The 27,928-nt window shown below is 39.9% G+C and overlaps 2 protein-coding genes across 13 annotated transcripts in view; both read right to left on the bottom strand.

Annotated features, from left to right (window-relative positions):
- MAP7 (microtubule associated protein 7) overlaps positions 1–21,434 on the bottom strand; it is a 154,140-nt gene extending 132,706 nt beyond the window's left edge. For 4 of the 12 annotated variants that reach the window (XM_081044708.1, XM_081044716.1, XM_081044718.1 and 1 more), the window contains exon 1: positions 836–1,090. In XM_081044708.1, coding sequence (XP_080900834.1) covers positions 836–968 — 133 coding nt within the window. In that variant the 5' untranslated portion in view covers positions 969–1,090. Of the gene's footprint in view, positions 1–835; positions 1,092–1,312; positions 1,439–21,068 lie in introns of those variants that run through there. The other 8 variants (XM_081044721.1, XM_081044709.1, XM_081044715.1 and 5 more) reach the window with 6 other exon arrangements.
- Positions 21,435–26,279: 4,845 nt separating this feature from the next.
- The window catches only part of MAP3K5 (mitogen-activated protein kinase kinase kinase 5), a 178,298-nt gene continuing 176,649 nt past the window's right edge, over positions 26,280–27,928 (bottom strand). The window contains exons 29-30 of the mRNA XM_081044707.1: positions 27,760–27,836; positions 26,280–27,062 (exon numbers count right to left, since the gene is read on the bottom strand). Of these exons, the coding sequence (XP_080900833.1) occupies positions 27,002–27,062; positions 27,760–27,836 (138 nt within the window). The 3' untranslated portion in view covers positions 26,280–27,001. The remainder of the gene's footprint in view (positions 27,063–27,759; positions 27,837–27,928) is intronic.

The following is a 27,928-nucleotide window of genomic DNA, read 5'->3' as shown; positions in this document are numbered from 1 at the left end:
GAATGAAGATACTGGGGAATTTAAAATGCAAGCCTTAATACCCTTCTTCAAAAATGCATTATGTTGCCGTCTTCGATAATTACAGCCCTGGTAGTTCGTAGCCTGGGAAGGTATGAGACGAAGCTAAAGATGATGCAATACATGACAACTCATGATGCCGGGCAAGCTGCTGCTCCATTTCACCATTATTAGAGCAGCACAAGTTGCAAACCTGTTTTTTCTGTACCCGGCACCTTTCCACCTCTCTACGATGTTCAAGAGTAAAGTTATCATCAGAAGTTATGAAACCTCATGGTCTTCTCTCGCTTCCCACTATAGTCACACTCTATGTTTGTTTTCCTCTCCCGGCTCTTGGCATTTCAGACTAGGAAAGGGACTACCATCTTGACCCTCTGTGTCCCTGCAAAGGCTCCACTCTTAGATCCCTTTCTCAAACTCATCTGTCTCAAAGAGAAACTCACCTCATTAAACAGAAATCACTTGAGGAAACTAAGGAAGCTGGGGAAATGTTCATTTAAAACTTGGTAACTCATATCTCCTCCTCTTGGTGAGGACAGAGTCCTTGGTAACTGCTTTAGTGAGCACGTGAAAATTAAAGCTCTCTCGGCCAAGAAAGTAGCGTAAGTCAAAAAGGCAGCTGATCTCAAACCTCCCAAATCTGCAAAATCTGTTCTCCATTTCACGCATACACAGCCTAGAGTGTGTAAATATCACCAGCAAAGTTTGTCAGGCGGCCACTCCACACAGCATGCACCACCAACACAGTTTGTAGAATGTGCTATAGGCAGCATGGGAAATGGGCAGGCTCTGACCAAAGGGTAGAGCTAATGCATACCTTTCGGTCTTCTGGAATTTCCATTCTTTTGCTGTTCGTCTTCCTCATTAATGGTGAATAAACCAAGGGGAATTGGCCTTGCATTGGTCTTCTTCAGTCTCTCTTGTCGGAGAGCTGTAGCTGATCCAGGCATACCGCTGCTACTTGTTTTTCAATTATTGTTATATATTAAAAATATATGCTTATGTAATTGCAGCTCCCAGGAAGCTGCTAGTTTCTAAGCTGCCAGTTCATCTGAGCACTTGTAATAGATCCCCTATGGGTAAACAGTGTGCAGACAGCTGACAGATACTACCAGCCACTTGGCAACTAAGGCCCTGCAGTTCCCCCTCACCTAGCAGCAACCCCCCCTGCCCTACAAGCCCCCTCCCACTTACTCCCCACAGGCACATGTGCTGGCTAGACCGCACGTACACACACACACACACACACACTTTAAAGGCACGCAGGTTCAGATGCCTCCATCCACTGCCTAACCTGTTCAGATCCCAGCTTCTTCCTGCTGCAGCACCTTTTCCCAATCTTCTTCCTGCTACTGCACAGTACAATATTCAGCATACAGCACAGAGGGGAAAATATAATACACTGCCGTTAGCAGTTACCCTGACAACCCTGACATGTCCTAATCAAAGAGGGCTGGGAGCAGCTCCATCTCCCGGGCAGGGCGGAGAGGGGCTGAGAAGCCAGAAGCAGCGGGCTACCGGGAGGCTGGTCCTGGGAACTCACCAGCAGAGGGTTACAGTGTGAGGCGAGGCAGCCAGCTGGGCAGCTCCCTCTTCCTCTTAGCTGCAGGAACGGCAGGATGGGAGGAGAAATGGAGTTTTGCCTGCACAAGCAGCAGCAGACTGCTCAGTATGAAGAAAGGGGCTCAAGGCAAGAAGGCCAGGGTTTCCATTGTAACAATATTTGCAAGTCCCTGGATGAATAAAGGCATGACTGGTACCGCCACAGCTCACTCTGCTCGGAGTAACACATCCCAGCTTTCCAAACATTCTTACAACCCTCAAGTCTGTATAAACATAGGTTTGGCCACACCTGTCCCAAAGACCAGCATGGCCATGTACCCAAGACCCTCCAGTGAAGACAGGCAGAGGAAGGTCTCTCACAGAGACCACAATTTGGGACACATCTTCTACAAGGCAAGTAGATACAAATGAGACACTGTAACTGTACTCCAAAGGGAAACAAAAATCTGTCTCGATTATATCCAGCAACCCCCCACCCCCACCCCGAACTCCTGGTGCTTTGGAAGAATCACTACCAGCAGTGCTGTGCAATTCTCAACACTTGACCCAATTTGAGTCCTTTTTTGGACTGTTTTCTCCAAAGCACGCAATCATGTGATTATTGTTTTCCCCTAAAATAAAAAGCTTTCTCATTTTAAAATTCTTCATTTCTAGGCTTCCAAAAATTTATGCTGTGTCAGAAAAAAAAAATTAAACTTACAATAAATGACATTAAAAGATTCTAACCACCAAATTAAGAAAATATTTGTTTTTTGCCTTTTAATCAAACTCAAGTCTGCTGAGAAAGTCCAAAGGAATTTTCCCACCCAGACTGTTCTCTTAACTTTTTCTTAATAGTTAAACCTACTGATCCAGGAGGGCACCCAAAGGTAAGGCAAGAAAGACATCCTTTCTAAATCCTCTGCGTGGAAGGGTAACTTTGAACAATTCACTTGTCTCTTGGTGCATAGGTTTTCTCTGTAAAACTGAGGTGATGACATCATTTACTTTATTGGATTAGGGGCAAGGATTAAATGAGTGTAGTGCTAGCAGTAAGAAGTGCTTAATAAATATCAGCTGCTTTTATTATATTTTATAATACATTTGTTGTAACTAGTCCATTTTTGCTCTGTAATTATTTTCAAGGTGTTTCCAGTTTAGCTAGCAACTCCTTCTAGGAATACCTCTACTTTTTTAATCTACTCCTACTGCCCTGCCCAGTGCTGCAAATGTACTAAACGGTTAGCAAAAACGTGCTAAAAAAAAAAAGTCCTTTCAAAGGCTGAGGGATTTAATTAGGTTAACAGGTGTTTAGAGCTGTTGCTTGGAGAAATGCAAGAAATTTCAGACATGGAGTTTACTGAAAATCACATTAATGAATGAGATACGTAGCATGTTTCCCCAAAAAGACCTGGTATTTTATTATATTATATTACATTATATTATATTATATTAATTATATTATATTAATTATATTATGTTATATTATATTATATTATATTATATTATATTATATTATATTATATTATATTATACCTGGTCTTATATTGAAATAAGACCAGGTCTTATATTAATTTTTGCTCCAAAAGATGCCTTAGAGCTGATAGTCTGGTTAGGTCTTATTTTCAGGAAAACATGGTATTTACAATAAAATAAAATAGATTTTTGGAGCTCAGTGAGTCTGAGAAAGCTTCTCAATGAGTGTCTTTTCACACGTAAGGAAACCGAGGCCCATGAATTGAAATTCCTTGTACAGGTTAAATGTTAGTTGGCAGCAGGTCTATAATGAAAGTTTAAATCTCCTTCTTCCTAGTCCAGGGCTCGCCTTACAACAAATATTTGGCCGACATAATTTAGAACCTAGATCCCACTCTGTAGCTTCTATGGAGATGGAAATATATAGAGAGAGAAGGAAAGGGGAGATATATAACTCAAACATTCAAGATCTTATTGTTTAAGAAATAAACAGTGGCTACAAATTGGTTAATGTACTTCCATAATTCACTCTGTTTTCGTATACCCTTTTTTCTCAATTAAATATGATTTTTTAAAATTTCCTATTTTCCTTTAATCAGAGGATCAATAAATATAAGCCCAACATCCTACACATACATCTTTGTGAAATAAAAATATTTTCAAATATACTTTAGTTTCTTTCTTCTATTTCCAGAGTCAGGTTAGTATTTATACTGGTAACACACGCACACACGCACACACACAGTTGAAACTTCACTTTCCATAGAGAAAGTGAAAATCTATGTCTCAAGCAAATGACAAATTACATTCAAAAATGTTCCTCACTCAAATAAAGCTAACAGCTTCTGATCATCTCTGCTGAGTTTAACAGAAGTATTACTAAAAGAAGTAAAGTTAAAGAAAAAGGCATCTTTTTATCTATCTTCCGAGTTAAAAAAAAGAGAGAGATGACAAGATTTATGAGGCGGCCTAGGAGGAAAATGAAAACCTTCCAAAGAGTGGCTTTTTAAAACCAACGTGGGCACTGAAACTCAGATGATTTCTGTAGAAGATGTCCATTCTGTTACTTTCAAGGATGGCCTCAAAAGTTGTACGGGAAAAATATAACAGCAAAGCAAAATCTTGTCCAGATAAGATTACGAATTTTACGAAGGAGCCCTCCTTAAGGTCTGTGGCTGCACTCAAGGTATCCAGCAGAATGAAGATACCAGGAGAGAGATACCAGGAGAGAGATACCAGGAGAGAGATCACAGGCCCTTTGGGACACAGAGGACTGGAAATGAGACCAGCCATAGTTTTCCTCCTCTTAACTTCAGTGGAATACCCCTCAACGACAAAGCTGGGATTTGTCACACTCTAGCCTGAGAGGTCTCATGGAAAATTTAGATTTGTAATAAAAAATGAAAAAAAATCACCAAAATGTTTTTTTCTTTTGTTTTAAGTATAGTTATACTTAAAAGCATTTATTAGGGGAAATGAAAGGAGGCCAAAAGTTGCCACCACCATACAACCCATGAGGCAGTGTGGGGTCAAATAAAGGACTATAATAATGGCCCATCATCTGGGAACATTTGCAACTTTATGTTAGATGTGCTAGGTGCATTAGATATGATATATTTGTTAGTTACAATAGCCTGACAGATCAGGAAACCGAGGCTCAGAGAGGTTAAAGTCACATGGCTAGTTAGATCACTGAGTCAAGATTAAATCCAGGCCTACTCGCTCTAAAGCCAAGATGCTTTTGTCCTGCAGCCTTGTAAATCCTGACTCCACCACCAACTAGCTGTGAGCCAGTCACAGCTGTGACCAGCCATGGGGAAGCAAACACTCCAAATCAAATCATCATAATAAAGGATGGAGTTTTTTCTTCCCATAAAGTACACATTTTTTACCTAATTTAAAACATTTGAGATTAGTTTCCTAAAAGCTCAAACCCAGTCTAATGGATACAGGGATTAACTCTTATATAATTCCAGAATACAGTGGCTTGACTCCTATAGAGACATGGGGTCTTTTCTTTTTTACGCACTAACCCAAAATGAAAGCATAAATGGAAAGGGGGATGGTCAGGACTTACATGTAAATATCTCCAGAAGTAAAAGGAATGCCACTCTGAATTCTTCTACTGTTCCCCAGCACTAATAAGTGTTTCTAATTTGATATGGTGCAACTGACCTTGCATGTCACCTGCAGATACAGAATCTGAAATCAGGCCCCATGGGAGCAGTATACGCAGGCTTCCAAGAGTCAATTCGGTTTTGTAATTGTTTTGTTTAAATTGTAAAAATAAATGATGTATTAATGGAGACTTTGTACAAACTTGAGAGAAATGACACACTTCCTAGTGCAAAAGGGTAGATTTTACAACTAGACTCTTTATACAGAGAAAAAAATGTTTGCAGTATAATCATAAAATGTACTCACAATCATAGGTGAAAATGGTACTACTCATCACCACTATGAATGAAACAGGACAACAGGCTCTTGTGCAAAGGCTATTCCCACCCCACCCCACACCAAGCCCTTCTCTTAATACACAACAAATTTATGCCTGTCCATCATCTCTGGCTGCTGGGCACCTCTGACCTAGCTCGAACCTGTGAGATGGGTGAGTACAAAACACCGTCAAACTTGCTGATCTGCAGGGGAAGTGAGAGCATAACTGGGACCTAACTGCCACAGTGTTATGTAAATGACTAAACACATGCAGGCACATGCATACATGCATACATACACACACACACACACACACAAACACACACACACACACATACACCTTCAGGCTTCTGTTCATAGTTAGGCTTCCTAAGATCGTGTTGTAACTATAAAATTGGAAAGTAGCATAGTCCATGAGTGATCCCAAGAATATCCTCTTGCAAAGAGAAGTCTGCTTCACCAGTGAGAAGCAGACCTAGATTTTCTTTTTTAAAAGCATAGTGAGCTTTACAAAAACATTGCTGAAATGGAAAAGAGCCTGAGTAGTACTAATTAAGGACTGTAGTTGAAAACAAATTATTACCGCTGGATTGAATGACCAGTCACTGGAAATTACAGTTATACATACATATATGTTACTTTTCCGTGGAGCCCAGAAGTGCAAAAATGTGTTTCCACATTTCTACTTTAGAGGAGATGATTAAGTCTTCAAAAGTAACATATATGTTACTTTTCCGTGGAGCCCAGAAGTGCAAAAATGTGTTTCCACATTTCTACATTAGAGGAGATGATTAAGTCTTCAAAACTACTGGACTTCAGTAACCTTTTAAATATTTACTGCATCTCCCCAAGGTCAGCTACAATTTACTTGTGGCAAGAGTCTTAGAAATCCATGTTAATGCAACTTAAAAAAAAAACCTCATATGGTTTGAAAATGACAAAGCCAGAGCATCTTGACATGGAATCAAAGGGTCCCAGCTGGTTGTTTCCTATTCCCATTCTTAAAGTTTAAGGGTTCCCTCAGTTTCCTAGAATGGTGCCACTTCCTGATGGCTTCTGGGGCAATAAAAACACAACACTCTGCCACCTTGCAGCATTATGCAGAGCTTCCAATAGACTGCTGGACAAAGAAATATTGCATGAAGAAAGACTGCTCCTTTGAAAGAAAAATGAAAAGGCAGGTTTGCTTTGATCTTTAGTTTACCGCCTTTTGTTCACAGGCATGTAAGAAAAACAGTAAATACTACTATACTAGTGGTGACGGGCCATCAACCAGGAAGTACTAGGTTCCTACGTGCCTTTTATAACATTTCTGTAAATTTTCGCTGCATGGGAACACTTTGCAGCACCAGTAGAATCCATTCTCCCGTGTCTGCTCCACCATAAACAAATTTAAAACCCCGAGGGTTCATTTATCTGAACGTAAGGTATGAATACTAAGCTTTCTCTTAAACCCTTTCCTAAACATTAGGTATCACTAGCCAAGTTGCAAATATTACAAAATGCTATATTAAACTTGAACTCAGTTTGTTAATGTACATGACAGGAACTTCTGAATTCTTTGACAAAAGTTAAAATGTGCACTGAATGTCCCCTCCTTCACAACTACCTTAATTGGTTGGAAATCCAATTTTACAGATTTAAAATGAGGCAAAGAAATCAATCACTGGGTTCAACAGAAGGATCAGGCAGATGTCTAGCAATGAGTTTCTAAAAGTTTTCTAATTTATCATTGGTCTGTGAGCAGTTACGTGTTTAGTTTTATTTTCGAGCCACACCATAAGAAAGAAAGAAAGAACAGAACAGAACAGAACAGAACAGAACAGAAAAGAAAAGAAGGGACGAAGAAAAGAAGGAAAGAAGGAAGGAAGGAAGGAAGGAAAGAAGGAAGGAAGGAAGGAAGGAAGGAAGGAAGGAAGGAAGGAAGGAAAGAAGGAAGGAAAGAAGGAAGGAAGGAAGGAAAGAAGGAAGGAAGGAAAGAAGGAAGGAAGGAAGGAAAGAAGGAAGGAAGGAAGGAAGGAAGGAAGGAAGGAAGGAAGGAAGGAAAGAAGGAAGGAAGGAAGGAAGGAAGGAAGGAAGGAAGGAAGGAAGGAAAAAAGGAAGGAAGGAAGGAAGGAGGGAAGGAAGGAGGGAAGGAAGGAAGGGTGGCTCCTTGCCTTGCTTAGAAGTGGTAAAATCAGGTCAAGAATGCAGGAAGTGCTTTCGAGAGTGACATCAGAGAGGAGGCAGCAGCCAAATCCTAATGTTCTCCCATGAAACAAAGCAATGGGAACTATTAAGGGGTGCTGATGAGTAAATATGTGACCCAAACAGACCAGTCTGGCAGCTGGCATAAGATAGGTTGAAAGGGAGAAGGAGTGAGACTTAAGAAAAACCAGTTACATAACAGCTTTGTCCAGGTGGGGAAAAGGGATCTCAAGTGGAGGCCGTGGGGATAGATGGCAAAGGCAGGAATACAAGAATTGCTCATTTGTTATCTTGACAGGCACCCTCTGGCCGTGTGGGAGACTTATTTCAAGGGGGTGAGTGTGGATACCAAATTCCTGCAATATAGTCTGGGGAAGCTAGAGACATGGGCACTGGAAAGGAAAGGTGGCTCATGTGTTTATTAAAGATTTAGATGAGAACAGGGTTTTATATTTGTAGAAAAAACAAAGCTGAGAGATGACAAGTATCAGGTCCAAAATGACCTCAACAGATTGAAATAATGGGCAATAGCTAAAATGATTAATTTAATAGCTGTACATCTGAACACCTCTTCTTATATTAAAAAAGTGAAACTGTACAGATACAAAATGAATACTTATCAGAGCTTCAGCAGACACAGGAAGAAAGGTCCTTCGATAGTAAGCTCACTACACTTTGTCGGCGTGATGAGGCGGTAAAAATCCTAACAGCATCATGGGGGTGTGTGTGGGGTATCAGCAGACGTCCAGGATGTTGAATAAGGGGAATGAGCCTTCCGTACTTTCTGGTCCTCAGATCACGGGGTCTGAGCTAGCTATTTCAAATGGGTGATAAATTAGAACACATTCAGAAGAGAGCAGCCTAGGACTTATCAAGATTCTAGGCCACACAGAACAGGAGGATGATTTGAAAGAAGGAGCATTTTCCTATGGAGGAAATAAGACAAGACTCTGAAGAGTAAAATAACTGAATTAAAGGTTAACATATGGAAAGGTTTCTACTTTGCCTGTAGTTCCGGAAGCCCTAGGATTGCTGACTGGAAGTTAGCAGAATGTAGTAAGCAGTGCTTGCCACCACTGAAGATAGCTACGCATACACATTGATCGGGGATGATGTGTTCGATTAATGCATGTGTGCAGGTTGGATTTTTAGATCTCTAGAGTCTCTTCTGATCCTGCGATTCCATGACCTGATGAAAATGGAAACCCTCAGCACAGTCAGGCAGAGGGAACAAGGCCAAGAGAGATTCAGACAGCCCTTCCCCTGTTGTCACTGGTTACCTGTGCAAGTGCTTAGACCTCATATGGCTCCATTTGTAGGCAGCTTTGCAGTTGTATGGTTTTACTCATTAGACTGATGCCCCCAGAGGTTTGAGACTTAAAGCTAAATAACAAAAACAATGGAAGCTTCTCTGGGTGTCCTGGTTAGAGGAGGGCCACACTATAATTTTTGCACCTGCCATTTACAGACTTCCCTCACTCTCTCACCTACGTGCAACTTAATGAAAACCAAAACCAACTATGTGAAGAACTCTAGGGAAGGGGAGATAAAGATGAATAAGACATTGCAGGTTTTCCCTCAATGACACAATATTTTATGGATGGAACCTCTATGGCTACGTGACTTGAGAGATGAGAGTTAAGGTTTGTCAGTGAAAAAGCAATACTGAAGAATAGTAAACCAACTCAGTTTATCACCTTACAAACATGTTAAGGAGAGTGACAGCCCTAAATCTTTAGGCCAGTAAAGAATGGGACAGGTGAAGAACAATGTGCTTTGGAATATATTGAGACTTCTCCCCAATCCTACCTTTTGATACTTTGCTGTTGTTCCCAATTCTTTTTCCTAAAACTCCCTGAAATTAAAACTGAGAATAATTAAGATTTTTTTCAATTTATGAAGGTTTAATATCCTCTGTTTCTACCTTAAAAATTAGATTAAACTAATTTTAAACATTTTGTCTCTTGAAAACTAATTAAAATGTTTTGCATAGTTCTGGGGGAAAAGCCATTGATTTTGTTTTTGAGAGTCAATGTATCAGTCAGCGTTTTCCAATAGCTTTTTGGTTCTGTTTCTCTGGAGAAAAATACATACATTATATATATATATATATATATATATATATATATATATATAGAGAGAGAGAGAGAGAGAGAGAGAGAGAGAGAGAGAGAGAGAGATTTATTTTAAGGAATAATGGCTGCTGTGACTGTGGAGGGTGGCAAGTCCAAAATTTGTAAGGAAGGCTGAAAACTCAAGCAGAATGTTTATGTTACAGCCTTGAGGCAAAATTCATTCTTTTCTGGGAAACCTCAGTTTTTGCTCTTAAAGCCATCAACTATATTATTATCAAGGGTCATTTACTTAAAGTCAACTGGTTATAAATGTTAATCATAGCTGTAAAATACCTATTCAGCAACTAGTGTTTGGAAAAACAAACTGGGCACTGTCACAAAGCCAAGTTGACATAAAATGAACCACCATGGTCAGTGACCCCAGAGAGATATGGATACTTCATTCCCACACTGAAATCAGAATGCTGCAAATGAAAACATGCCATTCAAAAATCTAAGTTCTACATGTCAATGACCATATTCATCACTGAATACTATTTACTCAAATCATTTCCCAATATTTCAATACTCTGTTAAAATAACATTCATAAATTGGGGTCAGAACATCTCAGAGTAGACCTATTAAATCCCCCTTTATTTTCACTAATGATCTCTCATTGAGAATCCAATAATGGCCAGCTTCAAAGCATTATCAAATAAATCCTTTTACCATTATAAGAAACAAGCCATCTGGTTGTCTCAACATTAAATGGTTTAGAAAGTACAGATATGAAGATTAAAAAAAAATCTTCCTGTTGTTGTAAACTAACTCCACTCAATTGGAAGAAACTAAAGTATGTAGGTATGCGGATGTGGATGGGGGTCAAGTAAGACATTTTTCAAGAGAAAATAAAATGTGTATGAAGGTTTGAGGTATGAAAACTTTATATAGCTATTGGTTTATTTGTTGACTAGAGCCAACTCTGGAAAAAAAAAGATTATATACAATTCTCTGGCATAGCTATGAAATGAACCTAGAGGAAGGAACTGCCTAATATGCCAAATTATGTAACCATAGTGGGTAAGTTTGAGGTTTGGTCATTTTCATTCAGTTAAAGCCCACACTGAAAAGGAGTAATGCATCCACAATAATTGTCAGCAACCAACCAAAAAGAACACCAATAGCCTTAAGCTAAATTATACAGATAAGAGACAAATACACTTAGGATTAATTAAATAAATCAGAAGCTTTTGAAATTTGCAACTGCTAAGCCCAAAAGATTCTTAATAAATCAATCACTGCTTTTTAAAAAAGATATGAAGCTTTAATTTCCAAGAACTAGATACTACTAGCAACCCAGTAAGATTTTTTAATACATCTTCTTTTAGTCTTGCCTGACCTTGCACTATTGAGATTTTAGGAAGCTCTGTATAGAAAGAAATAACATCTCAGAAGGATGAACAGGTTGATAAGTATATTTAGGCTGCCCCAAACCTCATCTCTATAACACTTTCATATCCATGTTTTTAAGCCTTTGCCTTAAAAATCATGTGAATTTGAAATAGGCAGCTAAGGAAGGATTAGAATGACAAGAGGGGCCCTTTGGCAAACGTCCTAAAACACCACAAATGGTCCATTCTGCTTTTTATCATAAGGCAAAATTGCTACGCGTCCATTGTTAAAGGCACTAAAATCTCTGATGTATTAAAAACAAACAAAAAAACCTGTGTCGTTAGTCAAAACCAATGAAGTGTTATTGAGGGAAAACCTGTTGTTCTAGACACATGCAATACTGCAGTGGAGAAATCAAAATCATAATAAAAATCTCCCTGCTCAGTTTTTTGACAGGGGATAGTGCTGCCCGGTTCCGGTTTCCACACAGGCATTGAGGAAGAGACTTGCCCTGAAACCCTTAAAACAAACAGCATCCACGGCAGACCCCAGAGCCAGGCTTTATCCAGCTCACTGAGAAAAGACCTTGTTCTTGCTGTTTACAAACAAAAAGAGGGAGGTTTGTACAACCAAAAGATGTTTGTTTTAAAAATAATTGCAACATTGCAAATTGTTCCATGAACATGTTTCCAGATAGGTACATCTATAATAGAAAACAACAATGTGCTTTGTAAAGCAAAACGTCATTGTACACTTCACAACTGGTTCTGAATGCCCAGTTCCCAGGTGGCTGAACTCCATATGCCTGGGTTTATGCTAGTGTTAAGTGTATTACTATATACAATACTATCTTATTTTTAATATATTATTCTTTTACTGAAAAATGATATAAATTTTAATATTTTAAGAGTGGCTACAGGCTTATTTGTGAGCCAGTAACCAGATTTAGAACAGCTTTTTGCTCTTTTCTTCTGACATTCTGTGCTTTTCTCTCTCCAAAAACCTTCTTGAAGTCTTACACTCTCTCGTAAGTGCCTTACTGAATCCTCCAATGCTTTCACAAAGACATATGCCTCTAATCATGTACAGTGTTTCCCCAACAATAAGACCGGAAAATAAGCCCTCGCATGATTTTTCGGAATGAGATACCCTGAACATAAGCCCTAATGTGTCTTTTGGAGCAAGAATTAATATGAGACCTGGTCTTATTTTTTGGGGAAACATGGTATATTCTTTAGATTTGTGTTTCACAAGTTGGTTGATGATTGGGACCATTTTTTCTCCAGGCTCTTTTTAGTGAGTAGCACAGCAGCCAAATGTCAGACCTGGTCAGTTTGTAAATAAATGGAATGACATCCTCAGAGCAAACTACTATAGGTACAACTGGACCACTACGGATTCAATCTGGAATGGCAAACTAGTGTTCTTCACTGTGAGGTTTCACTGGATCATAAGATTATGGGGTTTTCTTTTCAAAGGTATATACTCTCTCATAGGTCTCTGAGATTAAATATAGCTCCATTCCCCATTTCTCAATTTATTTTAATGCTTTCTTTCTACTGCAGAGCCGTTTCTTCTATTTCTGTGTTAGATCCTAATACTCTGCCTGGGATTTATGCAAAATCACTTTACAAAGCATATGAATAAAACTTTTTATTTACATGAGCATATAACCATATGGTTCACATGGGCTTAGTTTCAGTATAATCTTGAGAAGAAAAACAAAAACAAAAAGATATTCATCCTCTTCCTTAGGGACCAGTCCCATTCAATATCCCCTACTGCTCTTTTGATTTTTGTCCTGAATTTTGTGTCTATGCAAACACCAGGTGTAAGGAGGAGAAAATAGGACGTCAGTTCTGCCAGAGGTAAGACCACACTGAAAAAGCTTCAAATCACAACTGATTGCACCACAAAACCTCACAAGCACACACAAATGCAACTCACAAGTGCCTCTAGAAGTTTTGACATGTAGAGCCAGAGATATTAATTTGAGGCGATGTCCAAAGCCAAAAATACAGCTGAGCAAAAATGCAAAATGAAAAGAGCTGAAGTTAACAGACTGAGCCTTAGATAGAGTAACATCTAATGATGAGAAAAAAGAGAAGGGACAGAAAGATCAGCCCAAAGGATATTAGCCTCAGATCATGCAGTAAGACAGAAGGGGAGAGAGTCAAGGAGAAGGTCATACTAATGCCAAGTGTTTATAGACAGAGGAAACAGGGCTGGTCTACAGAGTGTAATGCAGGGTCTCAGCTCCCGCTCCCCGCACAAGAACGCATGTGGATCTAAACCAGTAGTTCTCAAACTCAATGGCACAATGGAAGCACACAGGGAGCTTAAAAACATACTGCCACTGGCTCCCACCCCTAGGGACTCTCATATAAATGCCTAGGGAGTGGCCTGGGCATCAAGATATTTAAAAGGTCCCCAGGTGATTTTTAAGTCACTACCAAGATTGTGAACCAATGATGTTCCATTACATGAGCTCAATAATCATTTCAACAACTTAACCTTATGCCCACGGAGTGAACTACATTTAAATGAACCCACCAGGGCTGTGATTAATTTAGAGAACCTACCATGAATAGAAACCCATCTAGCTAGAATGCAGGAAGCAGACAGCCAGGTCCTGTTTGGTGTGTTTGCCACACTAGAGTCAGGTCAGGAGCTTCTGAGAACCAGAAGCCTGGATTCAAATCTTGAGAAGCAGCCAAGTGTTTTTGCGAAAGCCAATTATTAGGCACATTGCTGCCACCCAAACAGGCTTTCTGTTGGAGAGTAAAGGCACTGACAGAAGGGGTTCTTCCTAGAATGTCACCTTGGAATTTAAACTTTTCCTAGATGATAGCTTCTTTTGTACTTCCAACACAGCGTCAGGGATACAAGTTTTATATGCAAGAGGTTATGCCACAGCAAAGGGTGTTTCTCTTTACCAGAAAGCCAACTCCAAATGGAAGGTTTTCATAGTATTAAAAAAAAAAAAGTTACAGAAGAAATTTTAAGAAACCCCAGCTATGAATACTCTAAACTTAAATATACACTGTTTTACTAATAACGTTTACAAAGCCCGGTTCACATATAACAAACACATTTTCTCAGCTTCCCTTCTGCTCCGTTTTGCATTCCTACATTTATCTGGGTTATTTGGTCAGGCATGTCACTTGTTGACGTTTTCTCACAATTGTTTCTTTCACAACAATTTTTTGTAGGAGTTTTAAAGATGAGAAACTTGAATGCAGTGAATTCTTGCTGTCAAAAATATATTACTCTTTAAATCAAAATTCGAAGTGACACCTAATACAAGAAAATTTTATAGATTCTTCTTTACTGACTATTTCTAAAAATAAAGATACTAAAAAGAATAGTATTTAATGAACAGAGAAAAACTATCCAATGCCATCTAAATTTGTGAACACCTATAATTTAGAACATTGCAAGAGCTAAGATATTAGAGGCAGAAGGCACCAACCACTGAAGAGCTAGACAAAATTTAAAACTATATTTTCTAGAAAATAAGCCTAAATCCCATACACATTTATCACATAGACTCCCAGACCATGGTGGTTAAATGTCCAACGATAGATTATCCAGAACTTTACAAGGCCATTGCAAGTATACTTCAGAAACTGAGAACCTACACTAAGTATTCAGTTTGGTAATGTAGATTCTGCCAACAAGGGATTAATAACCAGGACCATACAACAAGCTATCTGACCAATATTTCCAGTTTTCTAACTGAAAAAAAAGTTATTTCCAAATTCTGGAAAGCCATATATCAATGGACAGGAAGACATTAAGGGGGAGAAAAGAACTTGGATTGGCCTGTGATGTCTACATATTGGCACATTTTGTTCATAACCATCTTTAGCATGCAGATTCCACAGGAAATAAGAAATACTATGGAAGAAAAAGAATAAAGGAGCCAATAATCTCAGAGTCAAATAAAAAAAAAGTCCACTTGGACTCTGGGAACACAACCTCCACAGGTTTTCCTAACTCAAGCGAGCATCATTTAGCATCTAGAAAGCCGCTATTTTACTTTAAGGTAATTATATTGCTTTACTCAAAGAACTTGGTGAACTGCAAAAAATTTGAAACAAAACAAAACCTAACAATATCAAGTGTTCGCAAGAATGTAGAGCAACTAGAACTGACGTACATTGCTTGTAGGAATGCAGAATGGTACAGTCACTCTGGAAAACAGTTTGGTAGTTTCTTAAAAACACATATCAGCCAGCAATCTTACTCCAAAGTATTTTCCTTAGATAAATGAGAAAAACTTGTATGTTAATATTTACAGTAGGACAGCAGCACTATTCATAATCGCCAAATCCTACAAAGAAGAACAATATTCCTCAACAAGTGAATGGATTTAAATCTGGTACTTCCTCACAACAGCAAACTATTCACCAATCAACGACTATTGACACAACACGTTTGAATCTCAAATGCATTATGATTATGCTAAGTGAAAAACATTCAGACTCAAAAGATTACACAGAATCTGAGTCCATTTTTATGACATTCTGGAGACAAAACTAGTAGGATGCAGAACAGATCAGTGGTTGCCCGAGGTAGGAGAGCCTGATTACAAAGAAGCAGGATGAAGGAATTCTCTGGGATGAAAGAACTCTTCAGGACCGTGATCGCAGTGGTGGTTACATGACTATACATTTGACAAAACTGAATGAATTCTACACGCCCAAATCAGTAAACTTTCGTATGCAAATTAAAAAGTAAATTCTAAGAAGAGAACAATCCTTCTGCTCATTCAAGGATTTGATTTTTTTCCCTTTCACCAGCAAACTTTATGGAGAATCTTTTCAGTTGGCTATCTTTACTTTTCAATTCCTCATCTATTAATCACTTATAATCTGGTACATCCCCCACTGTTGAACCAACAACTGAAATTCCTCTTCTGGGATGGTCAGTGATTACGTGGTAAACATACAACTTTTTTTTCTCTCTCTCTAGTCTTTCAGTCCTTGACCGCTGTCTTTCTCCCTTGGCAGGTGTGGCACTGCTCAATTATTCTTTTTCTATCTTTCTGGCTTCTCCCATCTTCTTGGTTGTCTCTTCCTCCTCCTATGCTTTCAATGCTGTCTCACTCCTTTTCAGTTTTTCTTTCTAGGTTCTCCTCACTCTCATGGCTTCAATCATTATTCCTTTATGGAACGAATCCAGAAGCCCTAGCTTCCATTTTTCTACTTCCAGTTGCCCATTAGACATTTCTACATACGGGTCTCTCTTGTACCTCCAATTTCCACGTTTAAAACAGAGATTTTCCTATTTCTCCCACCAATATCAGTTCCTCCTCACGAATATTTTCATGCCTCCCTTAAACCAATAAGGGAAACTCAAGCCTAGAGTATAATCTTATGTGTGACCTTTTTACCTGCATGCTTTGACACATGCCTTTGTAGAATCTTGAATTAATTATTCTCATCCCATTTCCATTGCCATGCTATAGAGCAGACGCAATGCTTGCCTAGCTTTCTGCAGGAACCTGAAATTGGTCTGCATGTCATTGAATTCTTCCTTCTTAAATCCATCCTCTAGTCTACACTGCAACTTCAGAATGAGGACCACCTGGGTAGAATACCTATTGCATCCTTCATCGCCAGAGACTTAGCTGATGTGTCTGGCTACACAGATGTCCCTCGTGCACTCTTACCACCCCCATGCTACCCTTTCCTAAACAGCAAAAATCAACTGAAGAGGATTCCTAGATGGAGGGACTATGTATCCTTTACAGGTACAGCTGAGCTCTTCTGCTAGATCTTGCAATCAAGCTTTCAACATTCATGAGCATAGAATTGTCTAATTAATCATTCTTTAATCAAGATATGTTATTCCTCAATATCACCAACAGTTCCCCACTGCAAACAAAATCACGTACCAGCCCTTTTAGTTTGACTATCTATCAACCACTCCACAATTTGGCTTCAGTGTACTATCATTCCTAATTGATCATCTAGAACTTTCATGTTGAGCTTCACATGAGTTATCAATATGGCCAAAATTTTGCTCTTTTCCACGATGGCACCTTTATTTCTCTGCCTTGCCTCCAACTTTATGTATCATTTACTCAGTTCTAAAATTTAATTTAATTACTGTACCCATTATGTCCTCCCTGATGAACAACTGCAGCAAGAAGTAATTCTTCACTGAACTCCTCTCAACCTACAATTATTTGTTTGTGGGTTTTGTTTTCCTTGCTACATCCAAGGATCATGTCTTCGTCAACCTTCCTGCCACTATAATGCTTACTATACAAAAAGTACGTATATCTTGGTCAAATTATTCTAAGCCTCAATATTTTGAATTCTTACACCAATATAATGAGACTGGAACTTTAAAAATAAGCTTTTTCAAATGATTATTTTTTTCACGCACCAGGTGGCAAAGATGTCAGATTTTGTTTTAAAGAACTTGCCAATGTAAACTTGTATTTCACATACATGCCTAACTAATGATATCAAATAAATGTATGCTCCTGAGTACAATTGCCTTGTCTAATAATAACACTTCCCTCCCACATAGCAAGATGTGAAGGTTAAGAGCTAACCACAAACCATGTGAAAAAGTTATCTAGACACCCCACAAAGCATTACTACCTTTCGAACCCAAATTTCAATAGGGACAAGTTTAATAGCAAATTGTAATCTGAGTCTCTTACAATTTTTATGTGCAGATATTTGTAGACCCTTAGAGTTAAGGGACACCTAAAGATGCCTCCTACTTTGGAAAAATGCAATGAAGGGTGGTGACCAAGGTCACAAAGAAAGCCCATGTTTTTTCTACTGCACAATCTGCTAAAGAGAGAAAAACCCCATTCCAGGTACTAAGTCATTTCTTCCAAAGGAATATCAATAAAATTCACAGATTACAGGTACTAACTTATTCCCTGTGCATGAATCTGTAGTCTCATGAATTAGACAAAAGCAGCTTTAAATTTTGTCTTAATTCAGTAGGCTTTTTAAAAAGAAGTTATAGAATTGAGAAGTTAGCTCTGCACACTCACTTTCGATAGTTATTGGGCATGAGCATAAAATTAAGTATACAAAGTTTGGGCAGAGACAGTTTTGTGAATATCAGTCAATGTGACTGTTCAAAATAATAACCTGAAAAGGACTTAACGTCCTCTAGTGGAGAAATTGAAAAATTCTTATTTCCAAGTCAATTATTTTTTTCTGTTCTTGCTTACCTTCGGCTATTGAAAAATATATTGAAAGAACTGTTCATTCTCAAGAAAAACATGTAACTTCACACAGCATGTGATTTGACAACCTTTGAGTAGAAGATAAATATTCGAGTATGCTGACAGAAATATAGTTTTTGAAATGTTGGATTTAAATAGTACTTTTTGATATTCTTAACATGTCTCATTTCATAGGCAGTATACCACTAATTTTAAACCCATCTTTGATACACATACATACATATGTATGTAATTATGAACACACTACAGGTGTTACTTTAATAATCATCTGAGATTCTAATCTAAATCGCCCTAAAATTGGACCACAGTCTTTGCACAGGGACATAAAAAACTAAGGGAGACATTTCAAAATGTGACTCTACCTAATAATAACCAGATCTAAACACAGAATTAAATAGATTTCCTCAACAAATGTTGCCACTGAGGTGGCAATTTTCCAAAGGAATATCAATATTTTACCTCTTGATGGTAAAAAAGACAGGTCCTCACCTCCCCCAAAAACAAACAAACATCACCTCTATACAAACCTGTGATTATTAAAAAAAAAAAAGAGACTTTCAATATTTGGATGTATATCATGTGAAATATGGCCATAGGAATAGAGCACAATATTTAAGTCCTATACTGAGGTATAGAAAACGTATTTTAAATATATGGAAAACTTAAGTTGTTAAAATTCAGGTAACCTGTACTTGTTGGTTCAAAATATTGCTACCTCGATAGTTAAACATTTTCACCTTCTTTCTTTGGCACCTGCTCACATAGGTGCTTCTGAGCACTAAAAACATTAACAGTAATCAAGGGCTAGAAAAACAAGAAAAGATGTGTGCCAGAAATAAGTTTTAGTTGAATGATAAAGTACAATTATTCAAAAGGCTACATATACAAGTTGTCCCTTGGAAATTGAAGTGTCTAGGCGAAGGTGTGAAACAACTGTTTTCTGTGAAGGATATGGCAGTCAGTTAAATTCCCCCTCTTCATACAAGAAAATATTTTACTGACAGCTACATGGTTGATTTGTATGTTAATGTTAGAAGCCTTGGTTCATTATTCAAGATATCTAGGCACTGAATAGGCTAGTTTGTAGTTCACTTATATCTGAACAAATTGTTCATGTGCAGATTCTAGAAAGTTTTGATTTTTTTTAAGCACAAATTTTGCTTCAGCAGCAGTTACTCTATGGAGAGTAGGCACCAAACCATTTATATTTACAAGGAGGACGCTGCCCTCCTGTTGCCCTCACTTGGGCGAGCCTAATCCCTGGCACCCAGTTCATCAAGTTCCCTGCAGCAATTACAAAGGCATCTCATTTTAGCCACCCCTTCCCCACCCCAAACCGAAATAATGATCTACCGATCTCTCAAACACATGAAAATAAACCACCCAACAGGAAGCAGCGTGACTTCAAAGTAAGCAAGTTCAAGACACTTTGTTATATTTAACGTCAGGTATTTTGGCTGGAGAGATTAAGTTATTCGACTTTGGGTGCCCCAACTCTTCCTAGCAGAGCAGATACATAATTTGCAAATACTGTTATAGATTTTCTGGACCTTTCACATTAAAATAAGCATACCATCTAAATAAATACCTCTTTGGGGCGGGCAAGCCTTACATTTAGGAAATAATTGTTTCCCATCACGTGTGTACATAAGCAGAAAATACGCTGCAATTGAGGAGGGTGCAATTTGAATCTTTTAAAAATAAGAAACTGCCTCACTGCCCTCATCTCAAGTGTAGGAAGGTACCAGAAAGAGTTTACCAGCCAAGAATAGAATAAGAGGGGGGACTACGAGAGGCACGGATTTGCAAGACTCGAGAAAAAAACTATCACGAGAGGGAAAATCGTCCACATATAAGTCGGGGTGAGGGTGGGGGTGCAGGGGAGACTTGCTGTTTGTACTGAAGACGTAAGCGCCTGCCCTTCAGTGAGGCTGCGGGGTGGTGTTGGACGGCGAGGGGGGGGACGGTCCTCAACACTGAGCCCTGATGAGCTGAGCCACTGTTCCCACCTGGAGTTGGTGCACGGACTCAAAACGTGAGCTCAGGACCCTTCGAAGTCAATGAATCTCTGAGCCCTTCTAGTGGTCCCCGCAGGCCCCCACCATCCTGCAACCAGCCCCTGTCCTCTCCTGCACCCAACCGCGGTCTTCTCGGGAGCCGATCGTAACTGCGGACACCAGGGCGGGGGGGTGGGGGCACCGCTCATCGCACGACCCCAGCGGCGGGCTGCGCCACAGGCGTTGGGCGACTACGGCGCCCGGTGCGACCGGGACACACCGGAGGGGGCGCCCAGAGACCGAGAATGCTGCCAGTCGCACCTGGCCGAGGATTTTCCGGCCGGTTGTTTGGTTTGGGGATATGATTTCCCTATGCAACTGAATTAGACCCAGCCGGGCAGGTGGGAGGAGAGCGGCCAGCGTTTCTCTATTTCTTCCTCCCGCCCGCGCCCCCTGGCGTGTCTCCACCTGTTGTAGGAAAGTCGAGGTGGAGCGCAACGGGGCGACTGGGGCTGGGCGCCGGGGGCACTGGGGCACGGCCGGCCCGGGCGGCCGCCGAGCGGCGGCGGAGGGCGGAGGGAAGGCGCTCCCAGCCCGGGTGCGCGGCGCGCCGGGCCGGCCGTTCCGGGCCGCGGCCGCGCGGGCGGGAAAGGGGACCACCGGCTCACCGCGCGAGCCCAGCACCCCGGCTCGCCGCCCCGCGCCCGCGGGACCCCCGCCTGCCCCCGCCGCGCGGTCACCTGTTTCGCTCTGCAAAGCACCGTCGCCGCCCCTGTGGCTGTCGCCGCCAGCTCTTAGCTCCGCCATGGTGCTCCGATGACGCGCCGGGACAGCCGCTCCGCCCTCTTCCTCGGCTGAGCTCCCGCCGGCCCCCGCCTGCGGGGCTGCTGGCCCAGCCAGGTGAGCGCTGTCAGGGGAGGGCGCAGGGAGGAGGGGGAGGGAGGGAGAGCCCGCAGGGCCGGGGAGCCGGAGCGGCCTGGGCCCGAGCGCGCCCCCTCCAGGGCAGGTGCGGCGTGGCAGCCGCTCCGACGGACGCTGCCGAGCCTTGGCTGCAGGAGCCGCGGGCGGAGCCAAGTACCTGGCCCCGGAGTTTCTAGCCACTGCCGTAAACCGCTGCCGGCTCCTGAAAGTCTAGAATGGGGTCGGCGACGCTTGGTGGCTCTCGGGCCTGGGACTGGAACGGTCCGAGGATCAGCCCAGCTCTATTCCAGTCCGAACTCTGAAGCAGCCGGGTCAGTTCTGAAGTTCATGGTGACAATGCAAGAGTATGATGCCACGTGAAAAGCCGAAGTACGTGGGTTGGATTCCACAATTAAGATCCGTGGGCTGGATTCCACACGAGGATCCAGTCTCGAACTGCGTTTTAGGACGCCATGGCTGGTGACCAGTCTTTTCGCCAGGCCTTTGTATCAGATGAGCCCCAGGGCACACAAGGTAGTGAAAGTGGCTTCTCTTATTCTTGATTTCCGATTAGTAACTACCTTGTGACTTCTGGCTTGCTGGGAGGATCAGGAAGAGCAGCAATAGGCAACAATTGTTGTGTGTGTGTGTTTTTTTTCAAGAAACAGATTGTTAGTTGAGGAGAAACCTATTTCTGCTGTAACGGGCAAGTAAATGATAAGTAACAAGAGCAGAGGGAAAAAAATAGCCTGCATAAATGGAAACATAAGGAACAAAATCTAGCAGCCACCAGTTCTGTCTAGTTACACAGAAATGCACTCCCACAGCCTCGGTTGTCTGAACAACCAGCAAGCTCCCAACAGTTTAAAATTCTCTGGAGGACTTCAGCCGAATTGGATGCCCAAGAGTGTCTGAGAAAAGTGCTGGATTTCTTGCGAGAGTTACAGTTCTCACCATCCTTTCATGAGAAACCTGCCACTCTGAGCCCAGGAATGGACTGTTTTTATTTGGTTTACTGGTTCACTGGCTGACTAGGTAGAGATTTTGATTAAGGAACCCTTTGCTTTGGTTTGTAGTTACAGATTTTTCCTTAATGCTATTTCTACAGATTAGGCAAACATCATTTCACAATGTGAATTTCCTAAATCACATTTAAATCACTTATCAGACTTCTAATCAATGAAATGAAGCACCATAGATTTATTTTAATCAATAAAATGAAAAACCTTAGCTTGGACCCTAGCAAAGATATTTTTTTACTGCATTAAGTCATAAGAGTGTAAGACACTTTCCCGTGAACATCAGAAAGACTCTCTTAGCTGAATTTAGTGAGCTGAACCTGGAAGAACTCTGGAAAGAGATTTGTTTTCAACCTTCTGATTTAGTAAGCAAGAAGTACTGTCTTTGACACCCCCCCACATACAATTCTCCCAAATTAAGAAACTGTTTATTTTTGTGTGTGCATTTTTGTTTGTTTTTGGTGTGTGCTTATCCTGTTTCCCATTCTTTTGCTAACTTATGTTTCAGTCTGTTACAAGTTAAACAAAAAATTAGTGCAATAAAAAACACACCCAAATCCTGCATTTTCTTGGGCCTTGTACAAATTTAATGCTATGTCTGTAAACAGTGGACTGTTGCATGAAAATGTGGGAATGGATGATATGTGTTAAATGTCATGTGCCATCACATTGCACTTTGTGTTACAGTTTACTTAGAACACAGAAGCCATCTTGAACTCCCACATCCATCTTAAAATCTCTCAGTCACCATAGTTGATTTCCAGGGGGAGGAGCTAGACCTCTTGATGACATCTGCTCCCCTCCTGCTGCGTTTGAAACCTCATCTCTCTTATCTACCTGCTCCCATTATGCCTCTTCATTCAGGGGCTCTGTCCCAACAAACTCAGATTCTGAAAATTTCTTCCTTTGACTCCCCACCCTCCCAAATCTATCATCATACATTTTATTCACCAAAGGTTAATACATGTGTGGATTCTGGTGCCATTATTTTCTTTGTTTAACCAGCTGTACTCTTCTTGCTTGTGTATAAAAACTTTCCAAGGCACAATCAAATCACCTATTATTTTTTAATCTGTCATTCCCCAAGACTTTCTGCAGCACCCCATCCTCTGATTGTCTTCCTCTTTCTTACACCACTGGCTTGGTTTTCCTTATTTCTCAATGGCCAGTCCTTTTGTCTCCTTTGCTGACTTAAATTCCTCCTCTTTCCTAAGCCATCCTGAAACCTTCCTCCTCCCAAAATATTAGGCCACAACCTTTCTACCTTTTCACAACTTTTATTTACTATGATTTCCATCCAGATGACTCCTAGGTCCAGAATACATACACTTGACTTCAGTCCTGATTTCCACCAATACAGTCTCAATGGTCTCTGTACATTTCTAGCATTGATTCATCTGCTATTAATTCATCATGTCCCAAAGCATTTCCCCCTCCAAACTTGCCTATTTTTGGATTCTTCTCTTACATCGGCTCAACATCTATCCTTTCCTCATCATCACTGCCCAAATTGTAGTTCCCCAATTTTGTCAATTCATTGTTTTAATCTCACCCTTTCAATTCCTATTGCTCTCACTCCGCCTCGACCCTCCTTCACATCTGAAACACTCTCTGAACTGTTCTGTCCCATTGGTTCCCTCTAATTTAACCAAAACCATCTTGCCCAATTAATCTTCTCATACACTACTATATCCACACCCTCTCGCTTGCTCAAAAATCTTAATAGATTCCCCATTTCAAGACAATACTAAACTCCACTTTCCGGACCACGCCCAATCAGACCTTGAGCTCTCAACTATCCTATTTTCCATATTTCATCTCTATAACTCATATTTCCAGTCAAATGTGAGTTAAAATTTTTGTACGCTCTAATGCAATATAAAAGTTGTTCACTTTCTTCAGAACTTTGCTAATTCCTGTTTTCTGCCTTCATTCTTGGAGCTCTGTGCTCTGATTGACTTCCCTGGTTCTGCTTATTTAACCATTCTTTCTCTCTAAGGCCCAGGTTGAGGTCTACCTCCTCAGTGAAGCCTGTTCCACCTGCCCTAGCTCCAGGCAAGCTTGTCCTCTGAACCTCTGCAGGGGCTTCTGTGCTTGCCCCTCACCAGCCTTTAAAATACTCGTAGATTAAGTGTGATTTGTTATTGTATATTTGTCTCTTCAATCTGACATGAATTATTGATGGAAGGGACTTGGTCTTCTGTTTGTCTATAGGGTGTCTAGAAAGTCTGGCTCCTCAATTATTTTGTTTACAAATTGCAGGTGTCCTTGATGACATAAAGTGCATTGCCCATATTCTGAACTTAATGGTTTTCATTTGTATCTCTCCTACTGTTACAGTGCTTCACACATAGTAGACAGGCCAGTAGGTTAACAACAATTACTCATTGTCAAACCATTTTATGTTTTCTCCTGTTTCCTCCATTTCAGATGAGGAAACTGAGACTTGGAGAGTTTAATTAATTGGCCCAAGGTCAAAAGGTGATAGTTTTGCTCCAGGCCTATGTGTTTAGATTCTCATCATACCAAACGAACAATGAATGGTAACCATCTTGCTACCACACCTATGAAAAGTCTCTCCATTTATCTCTCTGGGTGTCACTTGCAATAAAGAGGTAGAATGTGATCGTGTTAAATCATCTGTAGAGCTTTTTAATAGGATCTCTGAGCCCTACCTCAGACCTATAAAAACAGTTTCTCTCGGTAGTGGCGTCAATATTTTTTTTTAAAGCATCTAGGTCATTTTAATGTGAAGCTGGGTATAGAATCACTGGCCTTGATTGATACTGAAGGCATTTCAAGCGAAACCTTTCATGAAATTTGGGCCATAATGGAACTCCCTTCTTTTGTGACTAAGACCCAAAATACTGACAAAAACCGAATGATGCTGGTCTGGAAATGTATGATGAACCATGTAAGGGTAGAGGAATTTTTGTCCACGAAGACGGGGCAGAAGGAAGATCCCAAGAAAAGACTGAAAACAGTTGGTTGAACTTAGGTAGCTTGATCCTATATATGGTCTAAAAGAATCACTTAACCATAACAATCGGGGAGCTGATGAGGGAGTTACCGTGTGTTTAAATATGAGCGAAATGACATATCATTTAATTTGTAACTCATCCCCTTTGAAATTTCCCTTCAGGATGCAAGAGGCAACTATGTGTCCTCAGGATTGAGAAGTAGAAACAAAATGCAGTTACGTTGTTACAAATAGCAAATGAGAAGATACTGTTGAGAACTTTCTGTATAATCTAATGTAATATAAAACATATTTGGGCACATGATGTCTTCACTGCCTGCTCTCACCACCCAAAGAAGAGAGAAAACTGGTGAACTGACTGATCTGCTCTAATCTTTTGTTCTGTGGTGACCAAATTTTGGTCACAGAAACCCAGGAACTTTCCTGAATAACTGTAAAATAATAAAATTATTTTCAGAATAAAAAAAAAATGTATACATGTATTTGGTTTTCACATAGAAATAAAGATGGCTGCTGTTTTACTGAAGATTGTTGTATATGGGTCAAGTCATGATACATGAACAGACAGCTCTATGTTATATTTTATCTTGTGTAATAAACAGTTTCCTCTGTATTTAAGAAGTTTGTTTATCTCACTGATCATCCATCTAGGAACTTCAGACTTCATCCTATGAATATGGGCAGACTTACAAAATATAATATTCAGCTTAAAATAAAAACATTTCCCTCACTATGAAAACTAAAATCAAGGAGGTAGAAAATGCAGTGTTCTCCACTAGAATACTACTTGCAGACCCTTGAGACTCACAGTGGTCATTCATAATAACTTAGGGCCTTGAGAAAAATACACTGACTTTTACTTTTTTCTTTGCTCTTTCTTACCACTCTGTTACCTGAGGAACAACATGGATGTCAGGTGTTCTTTGGTTACTTGAATAGAAGACAGAATGTATTTAATGTTATAGCTGAAGAAACAATAAGAAATTTGACACAGTGGTTTATCTAGTCAGTCAACACAAAATAAGAATACCTCAGAATTTATCAAAACAGTATGTTGACAGTCTTTTTACTTTTTAGAGTAAGTATGACACAATGGATAGCTTTAGAACAAGCTAACATTACTATGATTTGGGCATGTGCAACTGGTACAGTTCAGTAGTACAAACATGACTCAAATAAATGTACTATAGGCCAGAAACTTAAGTTACAAAATACAGTCAATATTACAATTAATACAGATAAGTAAGAAAAAAACCATTGCTCTCAGATTCTGCATACTTAAAAAAAACATAAACTTTATACAATAATTGAAATTATGCATTTCTACTCAGATTATCAGAGCATATTACAAACACACACAGCCTAAAAAGTTATGGTCACATTTTAGTTTTGTTCCAGTGATGCACAATCACATGAAATGTTATATCCATTTTGTGTGAAATAAACATTTGGCTGAAGTACAATAGCTGCTGAGTTCAAAATATTTCCATAAAAATGTTTAGACTAAAATAATCCTAAACACCCATATGTCCTAATGTTTAGGATTATTTTGAGAGTCCTTACAAAGAGTCCTTGACAGTTATAGAAATAGAAGCAGTTAGGAAATTTCAGTGTATTTTGTCTATTTTTTTAAACACAAGTAAACAAATACTGGATTTAAAGTGCAGCTTCTTTCTTCTCTCCCTTTGATTCTCCCTCCCTTAAGAAAGATCAGTTCTGTGTTAATTTTTAGAATCTCCATGGAAGGCTGGAAACAAATTGAGCGATAATCAAGTCAAGTCTGTTTGTCCCGAAAGTCAGTGATGGCTTTCCACAGCGTGCAGAGCATCCCTCCCCTGTTTAAAGACACAAGAACATGGTGAAGAGAGCACTTCATTTGAAACATTGCCCTTGAAATAGAAAAGTGACTGCTTAGCTTTCAGCTGCTCTGATCAGAACGTGAAGATCCCCAAGTCTTATCGGTCATTCTGTATTCTTTTTGTATATATTTTCTCATTATCCCTCCAATGCCTTTCCTTTCCACCCCCACGGACTATCAGGTCCGAAAGCATCATTTTAGATTTTCAGCACTTTTGAAATGTGTCTTTTTGGAGGTCCATGTAAGTTATGTATGTGCGTGGCTTCATAGAAAGAAGTAATTATTATACAAAACGATATCAGATTATATCAGGGATTTGGATGGCAAATCATCACCTCATCCTAATATTTCTAAATATGGCACAATCATGAACTAAATTAGAGCATCTGTTTAAGGCACCTTTAGAATAACTGCACGGTCTTATATTATCCAAAATATTCTTTTAGGTGATTTGCATTTATTAATATAGAAATATTGGTTATCAGAGTCCTCAAGAAGAGTCTGGTCCAACTAACTCAGTTTACTTGGAACAACTGAGAACCAGAGAGGTGAGTCCAGGATTAGAGAGCTGGTTAGAGCTAGTGAGGGACCCAGCCAGGGCAAGAACCCAAACTTCTTAATCTCAGCCCAGCGTTCTTGACATCATGACAACTGAATGGAAAGAAAAGTATTACCTTAGTCTCAGACATTTTAAGTCATCACGTGTAACATAGTAGAGAATATCCACTAGTGAATAATCCTCAGCCAAAAACTGTGGAGAAAGTAAAATGTGCACAAAAGTTGGGAGTTTCATATACCTTTAATAAAAAGCAAACTCTATGCATAATGTAAAACATTGGCAAT

This window comes from Rhinolophus hipposideros (assembly GCF_964194185.1).
Source record: "Rhinolophus hipposideros genome assembly, chromosome: 3".
Taxonomy (NCBI): Eukaryota; Metazoa; Chordata; class Mammalia; order Chiroptera; family Rhinolophidae; genus Rhinolophus; species Rhinolophus hipposideros.
Note: the sequence above shows the minus strand (reverse complement) of the source record. Positions and strands in the feature narration are given on the sequence as shown.